Source organism: Crocodylus porosus, unplaced genomic scaffold, assembly GCF_001723895.1.
Source record: "Crocodylus porosus isolate Cpor-Errol unplaced genomic scaffold, CroPor_comp1, whole genome shotgun sequence".
NCBI classification, from domain to species: Eukaryota; Metazoa; Chordata; order Crocodylia; family Crocodylidae; genus Crocodylus; species Crocodylus porosus.
Genome location: NW_017728949.1, coordinates 37556987 through 37583681, shown reverse-complemented (window position 1 = coordinate 37583681; position 26695 = coordinate 37556987). Strand labels below are relative to the sequence as shown.

General features: G+C 41.5%; 1 protein-coding gene across 1 annotated transcript in view; it reads right to left on the bottom strand.

Moving 5' to 3' along the window:
• Nucleotides 1-26695, bottom strand: part of CCDC141 (coiled-coil domain containing 141) — a 165967-nt gene that overhangs the window by 109906 nt on the left and 29366 nt on the right. The window contains exons 3-5 of the mRNA XM_019554677.1: nucleotides 16974-17165; nucleotides 12849-12957; nucleotides 7349-7602 (exon numbers count right to left, since the gene is read on the bottom strand). Of these exons, the coding sequence (XP_019410222.1) occupies nucleotides 7349-7602; nucleotides 12849-12957; nucleotides 16974-17165 (555 nt within the window). The remainder of the gene's footprint in view (nucleotides 1-7348; nucleotides 7603-12848; nucleotides 12958-16973; nucleotides 17166-26695) is intronic.

Below are 26695 nucleotides of genomic sequence, written 5' to 3'. Positions count from 1 at the left end.
AGGAAGAGCTGGAGGAATGATCAGAGAGCTGGGGAATTGAACTTGGAGCTGGGGAACTGAACTGGGCCTGGGGAATCGAACCAGGGGCTGGGGAATCTATGCTGCATGACTTGGCTCTGCAAGGAGCAGAGCTCCATGCCGGGGTCTCCTTGCCACTGCTGCCCACCCCATGCAGCCCCACGTCTAATTTTAATTTATCAGTAAAAATAAGGTTCTGAGGATATATATATCACCACGCTGGGGAGTCTTAAGACTAAGCGGGTTAACAGTGGGTGCATCTTCATGAAACATTTACTGCACAGAAGACTAACTAGCTCTGCAGGAAATGTCTCGCATCTACATATGTCCCCCTGCTAGGCTGAAGTAAATTCCCTTATGTTAGCAGACCTGCTGATTCTGTGGTTGTCACTTCTTGGCTTGCACTGGTGATTGCCCATCCCCCAGTGATCTTAGTTTAAAGTCCTGTCGAGCAGATCAGCTATTCTGGCCGAGAAAAGCTTCTTGCCCATCAGAGTTAGGTGGAGACTGTCCCTTCCCAACAAACTGCTGCCTCTCTCTCTAAGGTGTGGACTGTGATTGAAAAAGTTGAAGGTTTTGTGATGACACCAACGCCGCAGTCTTCTGTTGACTTCTTCAATAGATTTCTCCCTCCTGTGCCCATGACCCATAACCAGGAGAATTGAGGAGAAAACTACCTGCACTGCCAATCCTCTAAGCCCATCTCCCAGAGCCCTGTAATCACTCATGACCCAGCTGGGATTGCTCCAAGCGGTGTCATTTGTGTCCACATGGATGAGGAGCATGAGGTAGTGGTCAGAGGGCCAGATAAGTTTAGAGATCCTCTCAGCTATATCCTGGATACAGGCCCCTGGGAGGCAGCAGACCTGTTGAGACCAGCTCTCCTGTTGAGATTCCTCTCTCTGTCCCCCTTAAGATGGAGTCCTCCATAAAGACCACTCTGTATTTCTTCTTGGGGGTGGTTGCTGGTTGTCTGCCTTCCATAAGTGCTGGAGCTGGTGCCTCTCCTGGCTCTGCTGGTTCTGCTGATGCTGCAAGGAGTTTGTATCTCTTGTAAAGTTCCAGGGGGGTGATGACCCTGTTGCAGCATGCCTCTGGGGCTGGAGACAACCTTTGTCCAAGTGACCCCTGGCTGGGCTTTGTGGTAGCTCCACTTGTCCACCCTCATCCTGCCAGTCATCCTTGCTCTTTCCTCTTCATTTTTCTGGTGAAGAGCCTGGCAATAGGCATCAATCTCCTCTTCACCATCCCTGATGGTATGCAGCCTCTGCACAGCAGCCTGGAGCTTCCTTATTTGGCATCCTAGAGACTGTATTGTAGCGCACACCCCACAACAGGAAGTGTCTTTGCTCCTGTTCTCAGATGCCTGCATACATGCTGGGCAGCCCTTACAGCTGGGAACCAGGCCCTCCATCTGGGTGGAAGCCTGAACCACGGCCTCTGTCTGGGTGGAGGCCTCAGTGGTATCAGAGGGGGAAGCTCCAGCTTCAGGGGGAATCCTTGGTGTGCGACACGTCCCCAACATTGCACAGGTAGTAGTTCAGGCTACTGCTGTGTCAACACTTCTCTTCAGGCTCACCACCTAGAGTCTCATGCCCCTCCCGCTCGAACTCCCATGCTAACTCATGTGCTAGGCCCAGAGCACGGCTGTTTCTGCTCTCTGTTCGTACAGCTTCCTGGGGGGCTGGGCTAAGTAGGAGCTGGGAGGGGAGGGCATGACCATTCTCAGCTCCACTCAGCTGCCTCCCACCACTGCTCCTGCCCACCCACTGTGGTCCCTGCTTACCTCCTGGCTCTGCACTGGGTTGTCGGGGTCCGCTGGAGGGTCCACCGGGGGTCTTCTGCTCTCGAGGGCACAATGGGCTTCCACCCATGCGTCTCCACTGAGAGCTGGTCCCAACTTACATTTTATCATAATTTAAGTTTTATAATCAAGCATCTTGCATGGACTTATGCTGCTCTAACAAAAATATAATAATTCTTGGGAAAAACTAGGATGGAGGGGTTATGGTATTGCTTTGAGCTAATCTCTCTATCGTTTTGGATACAGGTCTTGTATTCAAAGGAGACAGTGTTCCACAGATCTATATATGGTATCAGCAGCAAATGAGACTAAACCACAAATATCAGAATCAAAAAATTCCCAGATCTTAGAGTTAAAAATCCTGGCCTCAATTAAGTCAATCACTATATTCCTATTAAACTCAATGGGGCCAAAATTTCACCCCAGGTAACTAGCACAGGATCATACAGTAGAAATGACTGAGCAGTGTTTAATACTTTAACAATGATCAGACCCAAACAGGGTTGCCTTTGGAGGGAAATGAAATAGATGTTGATCTTCATGAAAAAAGCATTTTTCAGAAAGTGATGAAAAAATTGGAGTCAAAGACTCATAAATAATTCTATGCAAAAGTTTAGGTGCTCTAATAATTTTCTGAATTAAGTAAAAGAGTCTGAGTTTGTCTCCAAATTATCTAAGTTGTAAACATGTTCCTTTTTCACTCTCACTGACAGCAGTAGCAGGGCCCCTGGGGAGTGAGCTTTTGGAAAATCAGGAAGAACACAGAAGGAGCAAAAGTAGATTGTGTTTAGATAGTTCTTCCATAAATCATGGCAGTTCTGGTGCATTAGCCACCGCTGGAAGTACCCTGCTAGACTTGTGCATACTGCACATCAGGGTTTGTAGAGCCTCCTGCTGTGTCAGATATTAAAAATGGCAAAGTCAATGTCCCTGTTTGAAATCTTCTTTCAGACAGCAATGGTCAAACTTCTTACCCTCCCCTTCTCCCCTTCTGTTGCACTCACAGTCTTGTACGCTGGCATTCTTTCAAGAGTATGAAACTATCAGCCATCTCACTGTGTGAAGATTAGCAGAAAAAAAATGGGTTGCATTCATGTGGGTAAAGATGTGATAACAGAGCCTTTAAATCATCCAGCTATAAACATTTATTCTTATGTCAGTTAAATTGCTGCTAATGAAAACTTGAGGAAAGGGATGAGAAAGCTGAGAGTTATCTCTTCTGAAAATGAATACCATTTTATATTTTTCCTTCTAAACAAAATCATGTCCTCTCTGTACTCCTTCATGGACTGGTGATCTGTGTGCTTCACTACCCCATAAGTCTTATTTAGCTCTTATTTGTGCCCTTGACACTACCTTTTACCCAAGGACCCTGAATAGCTTAAGTTTAATTTATCTGTTTGTCACATATAAGCATGATTGGAGCAACTGAGAAAAATTACATTCATAAATCTTCTTGCCAAGATAATTAATTATGCACAAAATAGCCCAATCTGCCTCTGATTTTCATTAATGAAGGAGATTATCAGTGAAATAAAAGACGCTGCTGTTTCTGAAAAGGAAGGTTAGGTATTCCTTTAATGTAAAGCAGAATACCTTTTTACACATTGGAAATACTGATAAAGAAAAATGGGTTATGTTGATGCTTATCACAGACCATCACATTCCAATTAGAGGTAGAAGGAAGATGTTGCATTTTTGGTTGTTTAGAGCTATGAAACACATTATGATCTTTGCAATTGCTTGACTTTGCTTTAAAAAAAACAGATTAGCCAGATTTCTGTTTTTTACATTTAATCTTAAAAAAACAGAGGCAGCATTAAGAGTAAAAATCTACTCTCAGATCTGCACAGCAGAGCTTGGCTCTCATATTGTGCTCTCTCTGCATCCCCTGCACTCCCATTAATGTCAATGGGAGCAAAACACACTGTCCTGCTTATGTGTAATATTTAAGCAATGCATATAAATGTAGCATACAAATGGAGTATGTAAGCTTTGTTTGACATTAATGAAAATTCAGCACACATACAGAGAGCAGAATTCAGGTCCACCAAGAAGCTTTGAGAATAAACTTTTGCCACGTCCTTAAAATGTATATGCATAAAGTCTAAAACAAAGAAAAAAATCTACCAGTTTATATCCCAATATTTATTTTTCTTTAATTGTGTTTTAAAATAATAATCATGTAAGGTAGCACGCTAATAATATCTTATTCAGATACAGAAAACTCTAGTCTGGTGAGAACAATCCTATAACCTGCATGTTAGCCTATATCAACTTTGGGCCACATGTACAAATGAGAAGTTGAATTCAACTAGCATTCTGTTCAAGTTATGGCTCCTTTCCTCAAATGATCAGCAAGGTTGTCAGTAATGTCAGTTGTAATGGCAGGTTTTATGATGTAAACATCTATTAGGAAATGGATTTGAACGCTGAGGCTAGGGACAAAAGTTACACATAAACCAGTATAAATGATCAGAAAGTGGTTAAAATCTGTAACACAACAAAAGTTCAATGCATATAAACCACTTTCAAAATGACTGAAACTGGTTTAAGAGAAACCTGGATGGATGTAGTATCAGACTTAACTGATTTAGGTTCAATCAGTTTATTGAACTTCTGTCCCAGATCACAGAAGCCACTAAGCAGCAATGGCTAGCACAGATTTTCCACGATTCCTTAAAGATTCCAGATTCATTTCAGCCGGGCAGACTGAATACAATATATTAATCAAAAAAATCAAAGATAATTATCCATCTTTGAGCAGGAATTATATAGTAAATTTCCCCAATTTATGAAATTCTGCCTTGTTAATGGAGATAGTTTCATAGTTTCTAGGGTCGGAAGGGACCTGAGTAGATCATCTAATCCGACCCCCTGCCATAGCAGGAAAGATTACTGGGGTCAATCGACCCCAGCAAGGTGTACATCTAGCCTCCTCTTAAAGACCCCCAGGGTAAGAGCCAGCACCACTTCTCTTGGAAGTTGGTTCCAGATCCTAGCTGTCTTGACCGTGACGTAGCGCCTCCTGATATCTAGCCTAAATCTACCCTCTGCCAGCTTGTGACCGTTATTCCTGGTCACTCCTGGCAGTGCTTGGGGGAACAGGGACTCCCCCAATGCCTGCTGATCCCCCCTGACTAGTTTATAACAGGCCACGAGATCCCCCCTCGGCCTTCTCTTGTGGAGGCTGAACAGATTCAGGTCCCATAGCCTCTCCTCATAGGGCCTGCCCTGCTGCCCCCTGATCATGCGAATAGCCCTCCTCTGGACCCTCTCCATGTTGTTCACATCCCTCTTGAAGTGTGGCGCCCAGAACTGGACGCAGTACTCCAGCTGCGGCCTGACCAGTGCCGCATAGAGGGGGAGGATCACCTCCTTGGACCTGCTCGAGATGCATCTGTGGAATCCTGAATCCTTGTTTTAGAGATTCTGAAAACTTCTTTTAAAGTAAATTCAGTAGTCAGCATATTTTTTCTCTCTAACCTAATGTAGGATGTTCAGTATTTCCTGAAAATAATTATGTCTGAAACCCCTCTCCCATGTGCAAATAACTAAAATAATTTGGATTTGTCAAGATGAGGGCATAGGTGAAGAAAAAGCATAGGTGAAGATGAGGGTGTATGTGAAGAAAATTTCACAAGTGACTCACAATTCTTCCAACTTTAAAGGAAGGATTCAGAAAAAACAAATTTTCTAGGAAAATAAGATCCATTTAGTTAAACTGATCTGGATACTTTAGATGTAGCCACTGAGAAATTATCATAGGATATTAAGAATTGAAACAACATTACTTTTCAAGGAATACTTTTTCTCTGGACATTTTCTTAGTGACATAAGCAACAGCCCCCCTCCTCCCCCAAAACAGCAATCAAAGTGGTATCAGTGGCTAAATACAGGTGTTCTAAAGGTCTGAAGCAGAAGCACAGTAAGTACAGTGCTTTATTGAAAGTGCTTTAGATTATGTCACAATAGAACCGAATGTGCATGCTGTCTGGTGGAGGGCTTAGAGCCTGAATGCACAGGCTGTGGGAGCAGCTGAGCAGCCGGTTCCCAGTGAGTGACCAGCTGCCCCCCACTATTCTGTTGCCAGATGATGAAATCATGACACTTCCATAGGAACACAGCATACTGTATGCTGATCCATCTAGTCATTAAACTGATAAATCTAATCTTGCCTGTGAACATTAGTAGTATATGATGTTTCAGAATAAATTTTGAAGCCCCCTCTATACCTTGCCAATTATACAGTACTTTATTTGGATAATCAGATGAGAGTGTTTATAATAGATAAGGTACCCAACTGTAAAACATATACATGGGGCTGGAACTTACAGAACTTTCCATTTATTTTGCCAAACATGACCCATTCAGAGTACAATTTTCCGTGTTCTGAGAATGAAGTTAGGGAAATACATGTATTTTCTTCTGCTCTTATAATTGTTACATTAAGATGAAGGATTGTCTTGGTATTTGAGATGAGCACTTTGAGTAAAACACAAGGGGCTGTCTGTGGCCCTTGTGAAAACTCACCCAAATTTAGCAGTTATGAGCTTTTAGTGAGCATATGTAAACAGAATTTTTCATAGAGATCTGTTGCAGTCTGGCAAATAAATACTCTAAATATTTCACCCTCCTTAACCATGTTTTCTATGGAGGACTTTCCCTGGCTTTAAGAAGTTGCTGGGGCATCAGGCAAGGGGAATGAAAACAGTCACATTTAATTGTCTGTACTGGAAAGTGGAACCAACCAGCATGGAGGAGAGGTAAGAGGAGAAAGAAAAATGCCTGATTTGAATGTAAAGGAGTGCAAAGGGTCAGGGTGAGGGAGTAGATAAGAACAAGAGGGGAGTGGGGACTGAGTACAGAGAGGAAGATCTTGGGCATGCATAGGCAAAGGGGGAAAGAAAGCAGGACACATGCAGAAGAGTTGGTAAGTAACAGAGAAGGATGGGGACCGAACAAGGGAGGATGAGGAGGACATGACAAGAGGGAAGCAGGAGAACACTGGTGTTATGAGACAAACAGATCATTAACCAGTGAAGAATGCTCCCCTGTCAGATCCTGGAATTGAAGTAATGAGTTCCAGGTTTCTGTATTTCTCTGCTGTCAGCAATACCCACTGGAAAAATATGCATCAGTCCTTTCTATTAACTGATCCAACAAGAGGAAAACAGTCTACTAGTTGTTACCAATTACTTTACTAGCTCAAATATTTAGAAATCTGTGCTGAAAATCCAAAAGGCCAAACCCTGCTTCCAAGCTGTGTGAAGGGTCAGAATGTTACCAACATGATAGAATTTCTGTTTTCCCTCTTTTTTAACTTAGAATAGCACATTTAAAAATACCCTACATTAAGATGACACTGAAGTTGCAGCCAAGCACTCAAACATTAAGAAAACCCAGAAAGAAGGTGTGAAATATCTGCTTTAAAATATATTTAAATCCCCTTTCCCGTAACTTTCTCCACCCTGTAAAGCAGTCTTCTGATTTTACTGGAGCTGGCCTAAATGCTGTGCTTCATACCTGGTTTTCTTGGTGATGCCACTGACAAATTTGAAGAACCTGCTTCAGCCCTTGGCGTTGATGCTTAAGATATTTGTCCAGTTGCCTTCTTCTGTCTTGTAACAGTTCAAGGAGGCTGTCAATTTTCAAGCAGCTGCTGTGAGCTCCCTGAATCAACTCAGGATTTATATTTGGCCCATCAGATTTGAACTCATCTATGAATCCAGTCAGTTCATGGCTTTTGTTTAAGAGGGCCAGAGACTTTTCCAAGAGCTCTGTAAGAATAGGATTTCAAATAAAAGATGTGAATATTTAAATATCCTGATGAAAATATAACACATTCTTTTACCACTTATGAATATAGTCATACACACAGGCACCCCTTCCCTCCATATGAATGGATTATAAGGTTATGACTTGCAGACAATACATTTTATCAGGCTTCTTCTACTAAAACTGCCTTCCCAGGAATGGTGGAGGCACCTTTTCCTGCAAGATTTAAAATCTACATTGAATAAACACTAGCAAATATGTTGGAAGGAACAAAGAACACTGAGGGATGTATTTTCTGACATCCCTAAACCAATGATGCCACCAGGGAAGGTATGACAGGGGATAGATCATTTTAAATATACTCTGCTCATATATGCTCCCTCTAAAGCAGGGCTGTCCAACTTATGAGTACCTGGCTCACAGCATATGGGCTGCATGCCGCCCAGGCTATACACCACCCAGTGGGTACCCAAGTGCAGCTCCACTCTGTGCTGTGCTATATGGGAACCCCTGCACTGTGAAGGGGCCTCAGGTCTCCCAACCCCTCAATCTATGGGCTTCTCTGGGCACCTAGGAGTGGAGGCTTGAAGTGGATCTGGAGGAGGAAAGGGGAACCCTACACAGGCCACATGCAGCCTTGCAAACTGCTTGTTGGACAGCTCTGTTCTAAAGCATCTACTACTGCCATGGTCAGAGACAGAATACTGGACTAGATGGACCATTGATCTGACTCTGCTTATGTTCTTAAAGTCTGCAGGGATAAATACAGATAGTCCAAAGGCCTGAGGCTGAATCAATTCAATCTTCACAGGTTAGTCTAAGCTGTGTACACTGAACTGATAAGCATGTGAATTAACATTCACTTTTGATTCCAGAAATGCAGCCACACGTCTTCAGTGGCCCAGGCCAGAAGCCCAGGGGTGCAACAGCATGCCTCCTTGCTCAGATGGAGCAAACAGCTTGGGCCAAGGGCAGCCTGGCCACCCTGTGCAAAGCATCCTGGGATGCTGGAGAACTGTGTGTTAACTTGAATCTCGAGGGATCTGGGACAGAAGTTCAATAAATCTATTTAACCTAAATCAGTTAAGTCTGATACTACATCCATCCAGGTTTATCTTAAAACAGTTTCAGCCACTTTGAAAGTGGTTTATGTGCACTGAACTTCTGTTGTGTTGCAGATTTAAACCAGTTTCTAATCAGTTATTCCAGTTCATGTGTAACTTCTGTCCCTAGTCCATGTCACAAACTCAACAGCAATACTGTTTTTTTCTAGTTTGTGTTCCTTTCATTTGATTAACAGGTTTGTGCAGATCACTGCAGGAGAAAAAGGGGGAAATGGCCCACATTGCTTTTTATGTTGACTAGTAGCTATAATTCTGGTCCTCTGCACAAAATGCAAGCAACAAGCAGTACCTATACAGATGCTCGGGAGGGAATATATCTTTCCCCTGGTTGGGAACTCCTATAGCTCATCGGCCATTTTCAGTGGACATGCAAGGGTGAAGTCTAGTGGATCAACACACTTCTGTAACCCACCATCACCATCTCTACTATTTTCCTATTCCATGAAGAAGTCCTTGAGGAGAGGGCTGAGCTTGTATATCTTTGAAAGATGGATGTCTGCAGAAGTGTTTTGGAGGAGATAGGTGTTTGATGCACTAAGGAAAAGTTTCAAATATGGAAATATGCAGATATGCAGATAAGCACTGGAAATGTACATGTAAGGGCCTTGTGTAGAGAAGATGCTGTGACTTGGGAGAGTGAAAGGAGGCAGAATAGAGAAAAGGTCAGGTGCTAGATGGGCAAGACTTGACAGTTAAAGACAAGTAGCTTAATTTGACATGCATCAGTGGGAGCAGCGGAGATATTTTGAAAGTTCCTGATTGAAGTCAGAAGGACAAGTAAGGTACCATATAGATGATGCTGGTGTCAGTATTCAAAAGGACTAGGTGATAGCCCAACAGCCCAGAGTCAAGGTAGGGGAAAGAAACGGTCAGACATTTCCAGTATGAATCAAATTTAGATATATACCACTCTCCGTGCGCAGAAATGACCCAGAGAATGAGCAGGAAAGCTGGCTGGCAACTGGAATTCCTATTCCACAGGAGCTTCTAACATTAAGAAAATAATAACAGTAAAAAATAGCTTTGAAATTGAACCAAAGGCTTAATTTCGAAGTTTCCTGAAAAACAGGAAAAGCCAAAACAAGTTTATTTAGATACTTAGATGTATTTGAAATATCGCCTAGGTTTCCAGATGCTCAGAGCGTTAGAGAAAGTAAACCTGGAAATCTGGGGGGGAGAGCCACTTGTTGGGTTCTCTCAGAACAGGGATTTTGTCAGCCCATGGCAGTTGTCTGGGAAGGCTCCCAAGGAACCAGGGGCAAGGCCTCCAAGGAACTGCAGCGCTTTCAAACTTGCAGCTCCCCATCAGCTTACCAGGTGAGCTAGTAGGCAACCCAGCATGTTTTGACACCAGCCTAACAGGCACAGTTCAATGAAAACCTGTCTGTCTCCCATTGCATCAGCACCGAAATAGTCTTTTGCCACAGGACTTAACATGACAGCCCCTGCTGTACCTCCTCAGCAATCAAGTTCTCTGCCTACCTTAAACCTGATTGCTGGAGAGACAGCCAGGCAGTGGGAAGGAAAAGAGCTGGGCAACTCAGCACATGTGCTTCTCTATCACAGCCTCGATGCACAGAGGGGAAGAAAGGTGGAACATGCCAGCTGGACCTCTTAGCTGGCTGGAAAAGGTTGAGTGTCCCTATCAGCAGTCAGTCTGGAGAAGAGATGGGGAAGCTTAGAGCGAGGAGGAAGATGAGCAGTCAAGAGGGGCCTTACCCTCCCCCACTGCCTTCCAGGAAAAATCATTTCAGACTAAATTTTCTGCCGTCTACAGGAAGCTGTCAAGACAAAAAACTCAGTTTTGATTTTTTTTCTTCACATTTCTTTTTACTTGTCGTGCTGATTAAGGACAAAGAAGTTTTAAAGGTAAGAATTTCTTTTGCAGGAAGAATTTTCATTTTGAAGCCAGTTTTGCTTAACACAGCCTCGTTGCCCTGATATTTTGTGAAGGTAGGATTTTTTCTGCAGCAGCTTCATTGCTAAGTCAGCCGTGCCTTTCTAACAGAGAACAATACAAACATTACTTTTATTAAATATATGATGATCCATTTTCCAACTGTTAGCACTTAAAGAAAGATATAAACAAAGAAGAAAGGGAACAATTGCTACCATTCCCTTTCACCCAGAAAAGGACCATCCTGTCAAGCCAGTCTTCCCTCTGGCAAACTATTTTATTTGATTGTTATAATCATGGACCCTCTTTTCAACAGTGACAATCACTCACTGCCAGGCATTCTGAGCTAAAATTGCAATATGATGAGCATTTCAGTACCATGAAGACTGAATTGGGACAGCCATACTCATATTAAAGTTACCTGAACTCAATTCCCAATTCAGTCTCTTGAGAAGAGCTGCATCTTTATCGAAATGCCAGCATTATAACCAACCAGATTTTTGAAACACTGAAAAAAAGATTCAAGTTACTACTGTGCTGCTGAACAAACAAATGCAGTTTATAATCTCTGCCAGTGGTTAGGTTTCCTTTAACCTTTGGTTAAAATTACACCATTTATATTCTTAAGAAAGAATTAGAGCTCTACGTGGAATTACAGATATTTGAACAATGCATTTTTTGGTTCCTGCAAAGAGATTGATTGTTAGTGGTGGGGAGGCTCCTGCCTCCTCACTTTTAAAAAGGTCAGTAATGGCAAAAATGCTAATTCATAAAAACATCTGAATTTCAACATTAATGATGAATGGATCAATTTATTGTAACATGGAAGAACTTGTCCAGCTTCTAAGGTCAAACACTGCAGAACAAATGAGAGTTTCATGAGGCACTGTCAGGGTAGAGTACAAGTCCAGGATTTTATTTCCATGTTGCCAATCGACTACCTTTAATCCACCCTTGTCAGGTGGAAATGGAAGCTCCTGGCAAACAGAGCAAAACAGCTCAGCAGGAATATTATACACAGCACAGCCTTACAAAGCCACAAGAAAAATGCAGAGAAACCAGGATCAGCAGCTGGATGATGTGGTTGTCCAGAGGCCAGCAGGAGCTCATTTCCAGGCCCAGTTCTTCTTGAGCCATTTTCAAAATCTCAGCCCTCAGGCCTGAAGCTGCAAAGATGGCTCAGGTCTGCAGCCAACACCCCCCCCAAAAATTGTAGGACAACACCAGAAGATTGGCATAAAGCTGGCTGGAAATGTGTTAATGGAACATGTTCTGTCAGAAAATGCCAATTTATTAAGAGCAAATCATTTCATGGAGGTGTAAGGATTTCAATTCATTTTTAAACAGGACAGAACCAGGGCTCTGGATCTTGCCTGCCAGGCAGATTTCTGTCAGAAACATTGTTGATTTCCTGATAAATTATCTTGGAAAGGAGATACAAGAGACTTCCAGTAAGTCCTAGAGGGTCTGGGTTTCTGCATCTGCACTGGGGAGCCTAGAAACTTGAGACCTTTATTTCAAACCTGGGCTTTCACAACATCCTGGCTCCTGATGGCATAACTGGAAGCCTAGAAACCATGACTAACCCATTGTCATCAGACCTTGGGATCCCAAGCAAAATTTAATTCTGAAATTTTCAAAACAATTTCAAAATGTCTTTTGGAATTTCTGGTTTATGGACAATTTCAATTGTCTGTGTTTTTATTTGAAATTAAGTGATCTTTTCCCCCACCAGTCATATTTTCCCAACAAAGGGTAATGCTGATTCTTGTCCAACTCTATGTTGACACTATTCTTCTGAAATAGCCAAATCATGGGACACCAGACTGTAGCAAACTGCACCCCACATTTACTTCCAAGAAAAACAGAAGACTGAAGAGGCAGATGAGGAGATTGTTAGTGCAAGAAGTAACTGGAAAATAGGGAAGCAGCAGAAGGGAGAAGAGAGGAGGCAGAGCTGGAGATAGCTGGTGCAGCATTATTTTTAATAGGACCTATTATTAATAGGATCAGTACTTCCCATCTATGATGTATCACTGCACTGAGAATTTTGCCTTGCCTGATCCTTCTGACTAAAGAAACACCCATAACAGAAATTATCATCTTAAACCCATTTTATTTGTTTTTTAATTTGAAAAAGCCAAAAATACCTTTCAAAACCTAGCAATTCAAACTCATAATTGCTTGAACATGCACTACTTACCAGAGATGGCAGTCTTTTTCTCACCTTTTGTATGGTGCTCATGCTGCCGAAGGAGCTCTTTCAAAGATGCGACATCCTCAAACTCCTGGGAATTCTGGAGGAACTCCTCAACTTGGTCAATTTTAATAGCAAACTGCATTAGGAAAACCAAGAGAAAGAAGCACAATGCAGTGGGTCATGATGTCATGTCATCATAGTTCCAACCTATGGCTTTTGGAACAAATTCTCTAAAGAAGCCTTAAACATTTCTTGTGCCAATCTCTCACATCTTCACAGTACAAACTTACCTGATGTCACACTGTGCCCTTTGTTTCACTATGGTTCTGATTTCATTAAAGGAACCCTGTCCTGGTTAACTGTCTGATACAGTTTGTAATCATTGTCTGTGCTTTTATGAGTTAGCTTTTAGTTTTTCTGTATCTGGAAATTGTTCAAGTTTTTTTTTAAAGTAGAACCTGTGAATTTTAAAGATTTGTGTAAAAACTCTTTAATAATATATGGGATAAGGCCCTTTCTTCCCTATAAAGATCTTTCCCCTTCTAGATCATTCTTGTCATATTAAATTCTGAAATGCAAGGAGTCTTTGGGAAAATCTTTTGAGGCAGATACAATTTTCAGTGCACTATTTTGAAGATAATAGCAAGTAGTAAATTTCAATTAATGAATGTGATGGCATGCACATTAATAAACAAGTTATAGTATGGTAGTAGTGCCATGATGTTTAAGGTTGAGACTACCTACTATTTAAACAGATGATTTTTCTAGGTACTCTAAAATCCACAGGCTTTCTCAGATTGTCTTGCAAATTGTGATGTCGAGGATTCAGAACAGAGTTGGTGGTCTTAGTATGAGGTTGTTTCAGTAAGGGGTTCTTGAGAATCATGACAACATTTTGTCTTTTTTAAAACTCCTTTTTGCACATATAGGTGGGCAGGGCTGCATGGCCCTGGGCAGGAGGCGATAGGGTGGATCAGCCAGGATGGAGCTGTAGGGCTGGGAGAGAGGGGAGGCAGCAGGCAGGGGGTCTGTGCTGGGATGGGAAGAGTGGGGCCAGAGGAGGTGGGAAAGGCAGCATGGTGTGGGTGGTGGTGTCAAGATATGACAGGAAGAAAGTAGGTGTCAGGACAGCACAGGGACATTAGGAAGGGAGCAAGAGTACCTGGAAGGCTAAACCAGGCACCCTGCCCTGTTTGCTCACAGAGGCCTGTACCCTCTCCCTGGTGGCAAACCCCTTCCTTTAAGAGCCAGGAATCAATCTGCAGCCTGCCTAGCAGAAAGTGTTCTGACAAGCTCTACTGTGCTGTCAGGGAATGCCTCAGCCTTTATCTTCTCTATTAAGAGCAGGAACAGGAACAGCTAGGAAAACCTCCTTAGGCACTGGGCTGAGCTGCCTTTTCACACAAAACTAAATCATGCCCCACTGCCTTTGAGACAGTTTTTCCTGACTAGAGCTAGGTCCTCCCCCCGGCACATGTTTAATGCCCTGAGGTGAATGCGACTACTTAGGTGCTGAAATTCATGCGCATACACGTGTTTTTTAGAAGATCTGGATTTTTTTTTTCTGTGTCCTGCGTGTTTATGACAAGTCTGGCAAAATAGGGTCCTGGTGCTAATGAGTTTTACCATAATATCTCTGTAGAATAATTTGGCATGTGTGCAATCTCATTATTGGGAAGTCATCTTAAATTCAAGGTCATGTTGGATTTGGGTAAGTATGGTTTCATAAATGAACTTAAATAATGAGTCTGCACCTCAAACTGATTTAATCAATCAGGATTGATCTCAACTACAGGAAGCCATCATAAAAAATATTTGGGGTACAAGTTTGCACAGCAATGTGGTTTTGAACCAAACTGATGAGCCAGACAAAATGTTAGTGCATGCCTTCACTCTGTATTTCATGGTTGTCAGATGTTTAAGTACAGATGCCTTTTGCCATTTTAGAAAGACACTAAGCACTGCTAGCCAAACTAAGTGGTGAGATTTTAGACAGTGACTTAATGATGTAGCTTATGATTAATCAATTGAACAAATCTATGCATCCCCAATTGCTGATGTCTTTCTTCTGTAAGAGAAATATTCAGTAAAAATTATTAAAGCCATTATTAGACCCCCAGATTCAAACACTCTTGAACTTTGTGTCAGGACTCAGATCAGGATTCCAGTTTTGTGGTTGGCTTTCATCTTTACAGGTGTGACCCCAGACCTGATCACATTACACTTTTAGTTGTTAAAAGAACAGTCCCAATTTAGCAGCTTAGCCTTGTCTCTAGCAATGATGCCGCTAAATTAAGGCAGAAGAGATCATTAAAGTTCACATTTGAACTTGTGTAATCAAAGGTGTTGAAAACTGTGATGAAATTAAGGCATACAAAAAAGAAGCTCTCTGCTTTCTCTGTCTCGTCACATATTCTGCTCTTTTTTATTTATCCTATGAAAGAAATCCATTAAGCGTCAACATTTGAGATTTGAGTTGATTTTCACTAAAGAATATCCTTGAGATAGTGTGTGCTTTATGATAATAAAAATAAGTTTATACATAATCACATATTGTCATTTAAAGAAAAACATTTAAAAAAGAAGTTTCTAGAACTCCTATTTAAATCAACTGTATTTCCCATTTGCTTCAAGATATAATAGACATGATTCCTGGTCCCACTCCAGCTGCTTGTATAGTTCCAGTGGCACAGAGAGATTTAAAGACAACTCAAAAAATCCCTTGAAAATTTTCTTTGCACTACTCTGGTGGTGACAACTCACTTGAGTGTGCCCAGAATGAGAGAGCGATAGGACACCTTTGCATCTAACTTATCCCTGGATTTTGGAATGACTTTTGGGAATTGCTGGAAGCTAACCATTAGCAGCAATTCTGTGGCTTTTCTAATTTCAATATATGGGGGCATGGAGGGAGGAAAGGAAACATGTGCTATGGAATTTGCAGTCCCAATCTGCAAGATAGTGGAGATAATGGAACAGGGGAAAATATGTAGGGAGAGGGTCAAGATGGAGTATTTATTGCTAGGCCCCTTTCTTCTAGGACTTGAACTTTATCCCCTTTTGCGTGCTTGCACCATATGTTTATATTTGTGAGCACACAATGCCTGGACAGGAAAATGACTACTGAGGAAGCAGAGTGGAGACAACCATACAACACATTTGAGTGCACAGCTTTGAACTTCTGGATTTAAGAACTTGTCCATAATGCTTTCACATAATAAAACATCTATCACATCAGCACAGTATCTAGTCCAAGTATTTGATCCAGACTAATTTTTCATTATTGTTGCTATTTGCTTGCCAAGTACAGCATTATTTGGAAACATTACTTCACTATAGCTATTCAGCCTAAATGATATTTTGTTTAGCTTTATCTTGAAGTAGCCAGAGAACAGAAAAAAGGTGTATTTGGGGATTAGTAGCTGGCCGTTCATGAGTGTGATGAAGAACTACAACAAAATGGAAGAACAATAGAATAAAAAGCAGGATTTGAGATTTGCAGCTAGTAAAGTGAGCAAAACATTGGCTTGCATCCATAGATGCTTCTCAAATAAATCCCAGGATGTCATTCTCTCCTTGTACTCAGCCTTGGTGAGGAGTATTGCATCCAGTTTTGGGCTCCACAATTCAAATAGGATGTGGAGAAGCTTGAGAGAGTCCAGAGAAGAGCCACACGCAGGATCAGAGGTCAGGAAAACAGACCTTATGATGACAGGCTGAGAGCTATGGGGCTCTTTAGCCTGGAAAAGCAAAGGCTCAGGGGTGACCTGGTGGCCACCTATAAGTTTATCAGGGGTGACCACCAGGATCTGGGGGAACACTTGTTCACCAGAGCGCCCCAAGGGATGACGAGGTCAAATGGTTATAAACTCCAGCAAGACCATTTCAGGCTGGACATAAGGAAGAATTTCTTTACTGTCCAAGCCCCCGAGGTCTGAAATAGCCTGCCATTGGAGGTGGTTCAAGCACCCACATTGAATGCCTTCAAGAGAAATTTGGATGCTTATCTTGCTGGGATCCTATGACCCCAGCTGACTTCCTGCCCTTTGGGTGGAGGCTGGACTCGATCTTCCAAGGTCCCTTCCAGCTCTAATGTCTGTGAAATCTATGAAATTTGTTTCTAATTTAATAGCTTTGGTCTTAAATACAAACCTCCAGAGCATTTTCAAAAAACACCGCAGTAATTTTCAGAAGTTTCCTTCGCTTCTCCAGCACAATGACGAGGGCATCCCAGGCATCCCCAAGAGTCTCTGCCATAGCATCATACACCTGGCTTTGCTCTTTGTTCTCCTCTGCTGTCTTGTCTGCTTCACGTAAAAGATCCCATACTTGGTCTTCCAAAGACTGAACAAGGAAAAAAATTATAAAGAAATCTATAACTTCTGAGTAGAATTCAATCCAGCATGATTTTGGCCTAAAGATATTAGAGGTAGACCTTATGAATTTCTCACAACTTTTCTATTAATGCTATATTTTCAAAATTAAGTGCTGAATTAATAACAACAGGTGAATGGCCATGCCATTAATGAAACTTACCTCTTTGAATTTGCTTCTGTACTCAAATATAGAATCTCACATATGAGGCTTTAGTGAAAAAAAATGTTCAGGGTATCTATTGCTCACCTTTAAAATGTATGTTCAAATATGTTTTCAGTTACTTGGATATTAGTCTTTTTGGAACCTGGTGCATGCTTCAATATTTTAAATATTCATTTATTAGGTCATCATAATGCTATTGCTTCCTTTGCTGTGTTGAGAGGAAAGTATGTAATTAAAAAAAAAATCCAGAAGGTATGTTATTCAGCATAAATGAAATTTGTTGCCAACTTCCATACAATCAAGGGGTGATTAGATTCAATACACACACATATTTTATATAGAAGCTCATTGAACATGTGCAATATTTTCCAGTTCTACTTGCACATTGTTTATGATGAACCACAGAACTACATTGTTCAGGTGATCACAAGAGTGGGTCCAGTGTGTGTTTTCCTTTAGTGTTTTTGCCAGGAAAAAGAGAACGTATGGGCAATTTGCATCTCATGTTAAAAAGTGCAGAGTGTCTAAAGAATTGATTAATGCTTGTACTATGCATGTTTTTTCATTTTGGGTCTTTATCATAAAAATGGATTAATAAAGTGCCAAATTTCTGCTGTTATTACAGGTGTTACCACAAGAATGGATAATGAGAAAGGAAATCTATATTAGGCAAATGAATACCTATGATAACTCATTCTCATGACGCACACTCTAATAAGAATAGAAGATAGGAAAACTTGAAATCCTCATGACAGAGAACAAACTGAGAATAGGAAATAATAGAAAACTAATTAATTACTGTGCTAAGCACAGGACCATAATTTCCAGGTTCTCCCTAGATACCACCCACGTACTCTTTGTGAAGATGAGAACCAGGCATTCATTTATCCTTCCTAAAAACAGTACTTTGGGAAACACTGTATACATAGTATAACTCTTATTCCTTAAGAAAAAATTAAAATAAAGAATTTTAGTCTATTTTAGTACAAGGTAAAATAAAGAAAAGGTCAGTAATTTTTCCTTGGGCTCTAAAAAATGAACTATACATAATCTGATATTGCAAGAAAATAACAGGCATAGGAACAAATCCAACAAACGTTCTTTGAAACCAATATTGTTCAGTACATAGAAATATTCAGTTACTAGTTTATGTTCTTTTCTCAAATATGTGCTAGTTTCAGTGATACTTCCATTTTAAAGTACATAATGATTGTGTAAAAAAGTATTTCCTTCCAATTTCATCTATGGAATGGTAGAAAGGGACTGGGAGCATTGTAGTCCTAGGGTGAAGTCCTGTGTTATACTTAGACCATACTAAGGGCACTTAAAATGCAAGCATCCACACATGAAAGTTCATTAACTCATACTAAGTGTCCTCTAAGTGTCATAAAGCTACGCCACTGTATAGGAGAGTTAACTCTGGCCCATGCTGCCTAGCTTATGTTAGGATAACTTCAGTCTGCTCTGCAGAGATAAAATGAGCAAATTGCAGTTCTCCAGCATCCCAGGATGCACTGGTCTTCCCCCCCACCCCCAGCTCCCTCCCTCTGAGCAGGGATACAGCTCAGATGCCCTGGCTCCTACTTGTCAGGCCTCTAGTGGCAAGCCAGAGCTAGGCAGGCAAGAAACGGTATTAATACTTCATGTGCAACTTCCCACAGCACATTCTAAATTTAACACCACTTAATATTGCACAAATTTAGTATAATCTAAGTGTAACATGTAACTTCACCTTGACTCTGACACTGGCTTCTTCAACACCATTCAGCCAATAACCATCCTGTTTGTCCTATTTTCTGCATATAATAATAATAATAAAATCCAGAAACTCTTATTCTTTATTTAAGTAGAAATCCCATTGATATCCAGTTATAATTTTGTCAGGAACATCAATGCTAAACTGCCACTATGGTAAAACTCACTTGATACCAAATGTGTTTCTCCATCATTATTTTGGTGTGAAATCTGATTCAGGCCAGGCATAACAATTATAAAAGGCCTTAAGGAGTCAACATCTTATTATAACATCTAACTTAACTTTATTGTAATAATACATAGTCACTTACCTCACCGAAGTTTGGGGGGGACAATAATTAGTTAATGTTTTTTAAAAAAAAGTCTAATGCAGTATGCATAAGCACTATTATTTGTAGTACTAATAAAGGGGAATAATGGTTTTTATACTGCAGACATTATAGGGCTATATGATTAAATAAAATTTAAAAACAAGCTTAATCAAAACAATGTTAATAGTCTGGCTTAATGAGCCATTACTAAGTGTGTGCAAGTTTTAAAAGAAAATTCATCTTAGAAGGCAATCGCCAGAGTAATCTCTCAAAACGACTTTCTTTGTGTTTCTTTTACTGGCTTGCACCATTTCCTACATTATTTTCATAGTGACACAGCTATGTAAATAATGTTGCCTATGAAATCTGAACCTGCCAAAGCATACATACACAGAAACATGCTAATGCTTCAGTGCTGTATTCAACTTAAAATATAAACTGTCTTCCCTGTGTGAACCCCAGAATGTCACCTGTGCTCAAACGTTCCAGGTCAATGTATAGAGAAGGTTTACATGGTCCTTAAAATCAAAAGGAACAAGAATCTCTTCATATCAGGCTGTCAGAGCTGTCTAGGCTAGGGTTGAAGGCATGTCTACACAGTTTCCCTCCCAATCCCAGGCCCACTGCTGACAAAACACACCCAACCTACTAACTCCCACTTTGGTGCACCAGACCTCAGTAATTAGTCAGAGTAGATGGGTCGAAAGAGTCCTGAGAGCATGTCCTGGAGCTGCACTCAAGCTTTCTGTTTCAGGACAATCTAAGACTCATTTTAAGTCTGCTCTGAGCTATGTGGGGCCACTCCTGATCTACCTACTTAGCCAAATTGCTTGTCTCTGGTGAGTGGGAATTAGTGGTCAGAGTTCTTGTCAGCAGTGGTCCTGTGGTCTGGAGGGAACTCTGACATCTAGCTGCTGTATTAGTGCCAGTGGAGAAGGCTTGCTGCTGGTGCTGGGGAATAGACACCCCAGGGAAGGCCGCCATTCTGGTACCAACACTGAGATAATGCCCGTGACTGGTGTTCTGCTCATTTTCCCTTCCCAGTTATACCAGTGTAGTAGGGATAATTGAAAATGTTCTCTCACTGAAACATGTTTACAATGGGAAAGTGGCTTTTTAACAAAATGGAAAATTTTGGTTAAAAAACTGAGCCCCAAAGCCAAAAAAACTAATTTTGAAATTCTGCAGTGGCAATCTTCAGTTTTGCTAAGATACTTCCTACTCTTATTCTCCTCTATTGGTTGGGCTCCTTGACCAGGCTGTATAGTTAGGAGAGATGTTAGGTAAGCTTTCAGGCAGAAAGCGGTATGCTTAGCTTGTTTAACATTTCTCCTAACTATACAGCCTGAGCATCTGCCCTTTTCTCCCTGACAACAGACACAAATTGTTTTTGAGATTTACACACTTTAAAATTTCTTCACTGTCAAGTAGGAAATAACTGAACCAGGGGCCAGGTGATACCCTGAGCAATCCACATATCATAAGTGGTCTTGATTGTGATCCTGAGAAAGTTGGTTCCAAGCTGTGGTAGGGTAAGATATATTTCCTTTGAAATAAGTAAATAACTGCTGTAGGGCTACATACATTTATCTGTGTTTATAAAGAGAAGAACCATGGCAAGCTACTTCAAACTGTAGGGCAGCTGTAATCCAGCCTCTTAGATACCAGATAAGTTACCTATGGAGTGCATGGTTAACTTAATTTCTGGTACCATGAATCTTCATAGGAACAGAAGATTAAGCGTACCAAGGGCAAACTCACATTATTAATACAGTCACACTCCCAGTGTTGTTATGTAATGCTGGTAATATTGTCCGTTAAATTAATTTTGGATTATTTCATTCTAATGCTGCTAATTATGCTAATACATTTTGTTCTAAATTTTGCATATTGAATACTAATGAATATATTTTTTAATGGAAGCTATTTGCCAATAGGTAAATGGTGCACTTAATTATTATGTGCTCTCTCTTTAGAGAGAATAGTTCAAGTATTCAATAAATATATTTTAGTTTGCCAATTTGTTTCTAATGCCAGCTGTTCCTGTTATAATTCATTACATTTCACAGAGTAGAAGCAGAATCCAGCATTTATGTTCCTTCAAAACAACTCCAGATATTGATAGTCAAGAACTATCGTAAAACCACAACAAGCTTTTTCAGAAGATGGATTTAAAGGGCTATCCCACTAAAAATGTAATATAAAAAGAAGGCTTTTGTTATTGAATATGTACTCAAAGACAAATTGCCTATTATCTCAGATTAGTATAAATGGTGGTAGCATGAGTATGGTCCTAAATTGCATCAATATGGAAATACTAGCAAATTGCCCATCAAGAATGATGAATGAATTTCAAATAACAAAAACAAACAGACAGATTTTACTTTTTATATTTATTAAATTATTAAATATTTATAAAACTTAAATAAAATAGGCTGAAGATTTGAAGATACCAATCCCGTCCTGCACTTGCTCTTGTCCAGTGGGCTGAAGGTGTACCCCCCATCCTGCCGCCTGGCTTCCGCCTGCATGCCTCTTTCCTGGGCAAGGGCAGCCGAGCTCCGTGCCCTGAAACAGCTGCCCATGCGCCAGCGCTTCCTCCGCACCACCCCCTGGTGCCTCCTTCCCTGCTAGGGACTTTGGACGCCACCACTGCTTGCCCGCTGCCTTGCACCTCTGCCCAACTCCTGCTTTTCCTCAGCTGGCCCCTCCCTCTGCGCTCCCTGCCATGCCGGGCTCCTGGTGCCTTCCTGGGAGCAGTTCAGTAGAAACAGCCCTGGTCCCTGACTTCTTTTCCAGTTCTGAAAGCTGGAATCATCCTACATGGTCACTAAATAAATATTAAGGTTTAGCAAAGAAATTTCTCTCAAGACACAAATGTTGTCTCCCTTACAGTCTTCAAGCTATTCACATTTAAAGAGTGTTACAGACAGACAGACACAAACAGACAGACTAAGTCCTTTATATATAGAGATTTGCTAAAAATGCCCAAAGACTTCTGCCTATAGATACATAGATAAAATATTGCCTTCCTCTTTTAGCTAACTAAGTCTGTTCAAGGCAAAAACATTTTAGGCTAGAGTTTAACACACAAACTATTTTATGCTTGAAAAAACGTGTCCAAGGAATTCATGACCCACGAAATAAAACATAAATAAAACCCCTATAATATTGAAGAATAAATAGGCTTATAAGTTGTACTTATTTTTGATGGTCTCCATTATTGGTAAATGAAGAAGTATGAAGAGAGCAAGGGAGGAGAAAACCAGCCAGTACAAGGTCCACTTGAAGGTCTGACTGGTGTTCATCATTCCTTTCTTATCATCTCAAACCCATCCACCAGAAAGTAGATGGTCAATCCTAAAAATGGATTGTCCATGTTGTAGTAATTTGGTTGTTCGTGACACCACCTCTCAGTTTTAACAAATCAAATCTTGTTTCTAATATAACCTTCCATGTGCCCTTATACAGTGAGAAAAGATGTATAATAATCTATGAGGACTTCAACTTTTGTTTTTAGTAAATTATTTTTCCTTCACAATGGCTTCATTACACAGTGACAGAGTCATTGCATTCGGTCTTTCTTTAAGCAATAGGCAAATCAAGCTCTGTACCCTAATACTTAGTTGATACTAAGGTTGAGATTCTCACTCCTCACAACAGGGAGTTGTATCCAACCCAGGAATATTTATTGATACAAGAATTGATGCAGAAACAATAAAGCTGTTTCACGTGGGCATCACAGTCTCACCTGAATTAATGTTCCAAAAACTATTCAAAAGGTAGCATGTTTCTCTACTATTTTGGTAAAAATGGTTTCTTTTCACAAAATTATATTTACCTCTGCTTTTAAATATACATTATGTTTTGGCACTTAGAAGCTACATCTCTGTAACAAAATACCATTTAGCATCCTGAGATATTTACCTAATGCTTTTGTGGCATAGAATTATCTCATTTGTGCAGAATTATAGATAATATGAGGTCACATTTCTACAGCTAAGGGTGGTTGCCATCCCATCTGCCTGGTTGCATGACCTGCCCACATGGGTCCTAAACCTAGCCACGGGTGCAGGTCAAACTTGCTGGGTTGCCTGGGCAGAGGGCCAGGTTCATTGGCAGCGGCTGCTGTAAGAAACTGCTGCCAGCAGGGCTGCTGGGAAGTGAATCAGATCCAGGTAGTTATAGTCCAGTCAACCTCACATCAGCCCCTGGAAAAATCATGCAGCAGATCCTCAAGGAATTAATTTCTAAGCACTTGGAGGACAAGCATGTGATTAGGAATAGTTGGCAAGGATTTACCAAAGGCAAGTCATGCCTGACCAACCTGATTGCCTTCTATGATGATATGAATGGCTCTGTGGATGTGGGGAAAGCAGTGGACATGATATACCCTAACTTTAGCAACACTTTTGATATGGTTTCCCACAGCATTCTTGTAAGCAAGTTAAGGAAGTATGGGTTGGTTAAATGGCCTATAAGTTGTGTAGGAAGCTGGCTGGATCATTGGGCTCAACAGATAGTGATCAATGGCTAGAGGTTTTGCTGGCATCCGGAATCAAGTGAGGTACCCCAGGGATCAATCCTGGGGCTGGTTTTATTTAATATCTTCATAATGAGCTGGACAGTGGGATGGAGTGCACCCTCAGCAAGTTCATGGATGACACCAACCTGGGGCGGGGGATGGGGAAGAGTGGGGAGTAGCAGATACCACTGGATGTTACGGTTAGGATTCAGAATGACCTAGACAAATTGGGAGACTGGGCCAAAAGAAACCTCATGAGGTCCAACAAGGACAAGTGCAAAGTTCTGCACTTAGGATGGAAGAATTGGATGCACAGCTACAGGCTTGGGACCAAGTGGCTAAGCAGCAGCTCTGCAGAAAAGGACCTGGTGGTTACAGTGGACAAGATGTACATGAAAAAACAGTGTGCCTTTGTTGCCAAGGAGGTTAATAGCATATTGGGCTGCATTAGTAGGAGTGTTGCCTGCAGATTGAGGGAAGTAATTATTCCCATGTATTCTGTACTGGTGAGGCCCCATCTGGAATACTGTGTCCAGTTCTAGACCCCCCACTACAGAAAGGATGTGAACAAGTTGGAGAGAGACCAGCAGAGATCAACAAAATGGGGAGAGGGCTGGGGCACATGACTTCTGAAAAGAGGCTGAGGGAACTGGGCTTATTTAGTCTGCAGAAGAGAATAGTGAGTGGGGATTTGATAGTAACCTTTAACTACCTGAAGGGTGGTTACTAAAAGGATGGTTCTCAATGGTGGCAGATGACAGAACAAGCAGGAATGGTCTCAAGTTGCAGCAAGGGAATTTTAGGTTGGATATTAGGAAAAACTCCCACCAGGAGGGTGGTGAAGCACTGGAATGGGTTACCTAGAGAGGTGGTGGAATCTCCATCCTTGCAGGTTTTTAAGGCCTGGCTTGACAAAGCCCTGGCTGGAATGATTTAGTTTGGAATGGTCCTGCTTTGAGCAGGGGGTTGGACTAGATGACCTCCTAAGCTCCTTCCAACCCTCATTTTCTATGATTTTCTATGATTCTATGATCAGTGTTCATTCACTTTTACATGTAGGAATTGCCCCAGCTGTCCAGTGTAGACAGCAGAGGGGCATTATAAGCAGATGATGGCATATCTGACACGGGTAGCAGTGCAGGTAAATGAATCTTGGATGTCATACTCATAATTCATGTTATTTGGTCTAGTGATGATGTGGTCTGTGTTGACCAGGGGGGCACAGCTGTCACTGGGGCCTGGAACAAGGTCTGGTGCCTTGGTGAGAAGAGGAGTTAGGTAGTCTTGCAGCCCTAAGCACCAGGGGGTATCTGATTCTCCTCCCAAACACAGAGAGAGAGCAAACAGCAGAACCAATGTTGCCTTGAAGTGTGTTTAGGTTTTCTCCAAATGAGAACCTATTTATTCCCTCCAACTGGGGACCTATTCATTTTCCCCAACCAGGGACGTATTCATTTCCTCTAACTGAGGACCTAGTTTACTCTTTAATAAATCAGCTATATTGAAAATTATTAAGTACTAACTCCAAGCATGCACATACTGTAGATATAATCTTAGCAGTTTCAATAATCTTAGCAAGATAAAATCTTAGAAAGCAAGTAATTGTATAATACCAGTTTTAATAATGTGTGACTTGGGAGCTGGCCAGACTTCCAAAGTGGGCAAGGTTCCTTGAAGAAAAAGGAGATATCTTCATTCCTTGGGCATTGTTGGGGTGAGGAGAAGGGAAGAGGAGGAGGGGAGGAAAAGAAAAGGGGGGGACAAAGAGAGAGTCAGGAAGGGAAAAGTGGGGTAATATTTATAGTACCTTAATCACATAGCTCCCAATTAGGTTAATTTTCTGTTTTTCATTAACAACTTGGGGTTTGTCTTCACTTTATTGTTTTTTTTCTCTTCTTTTTGGTACCAGATACTTGCTCCAGATATGAGTGGAATGCACCATAACAAATCCTTTTATCCATAACAGGTGTTTTTATCATCAGACTCTTGCAGAAAAACAAGCTGCATCAAACCCTTTTCTCTATAGAGAGCAGGTTATACAATTGCATTATTCCATGAATGTACTCTTAACCTACTTATGTCAAGGGTGCTCTAGGCCTGGCAGGTAGGTCTAAGGGACCATTTCAGTCTTGTCAAGCATCAAAAGGCTGAACTGTCTCCACAGTGTGTCAATAGAGAGATGTTTCTTGAGTCTGGAGGGCCACTATCTCAACCACACAGATGGTCCAGTAAAAGATATCACCCACAAAATCCTTTCCTTTCACGTATTTCATGAACCATCATGGCTGCAACATCACTCTACCACTACCATGATCAATGTACTTACTGGTTGCATCCAGATGAGTGCGCACGTGCCTTTTGCCCCATCTCAAACCCCTTTGAGACGGGGCAAGAGGAATGTGTGGGAACAAAAAAATGTTCCTCGTGCTGCAAGTCTGCAGTGCAGGGAAAAAATTAGACCCCTGGATACCCCTGAGACCCCAGACCATGCCTTGAGGCAACCAGAGGCTGAGTGCTCCACCGAGATGCTCTAGCTGCCAGAGCGTCTCCATGGTTGGCCCCTACCCTGGTGCTGAAATGCATGGCCTGCCAGGCTGCGTGTTCAGCACCAGAGCTCCAGTGCCAGTAAGGGGTTGGGGGGCTGGAGGAGGGGTGAGGGGACCATGAGGGGGACCCCTGCCAGCTCCTCCTGCTCCCCCAGCCCCCCCATCCCTGCTCCACCCAGCTCCCCTGAACCCCCGATC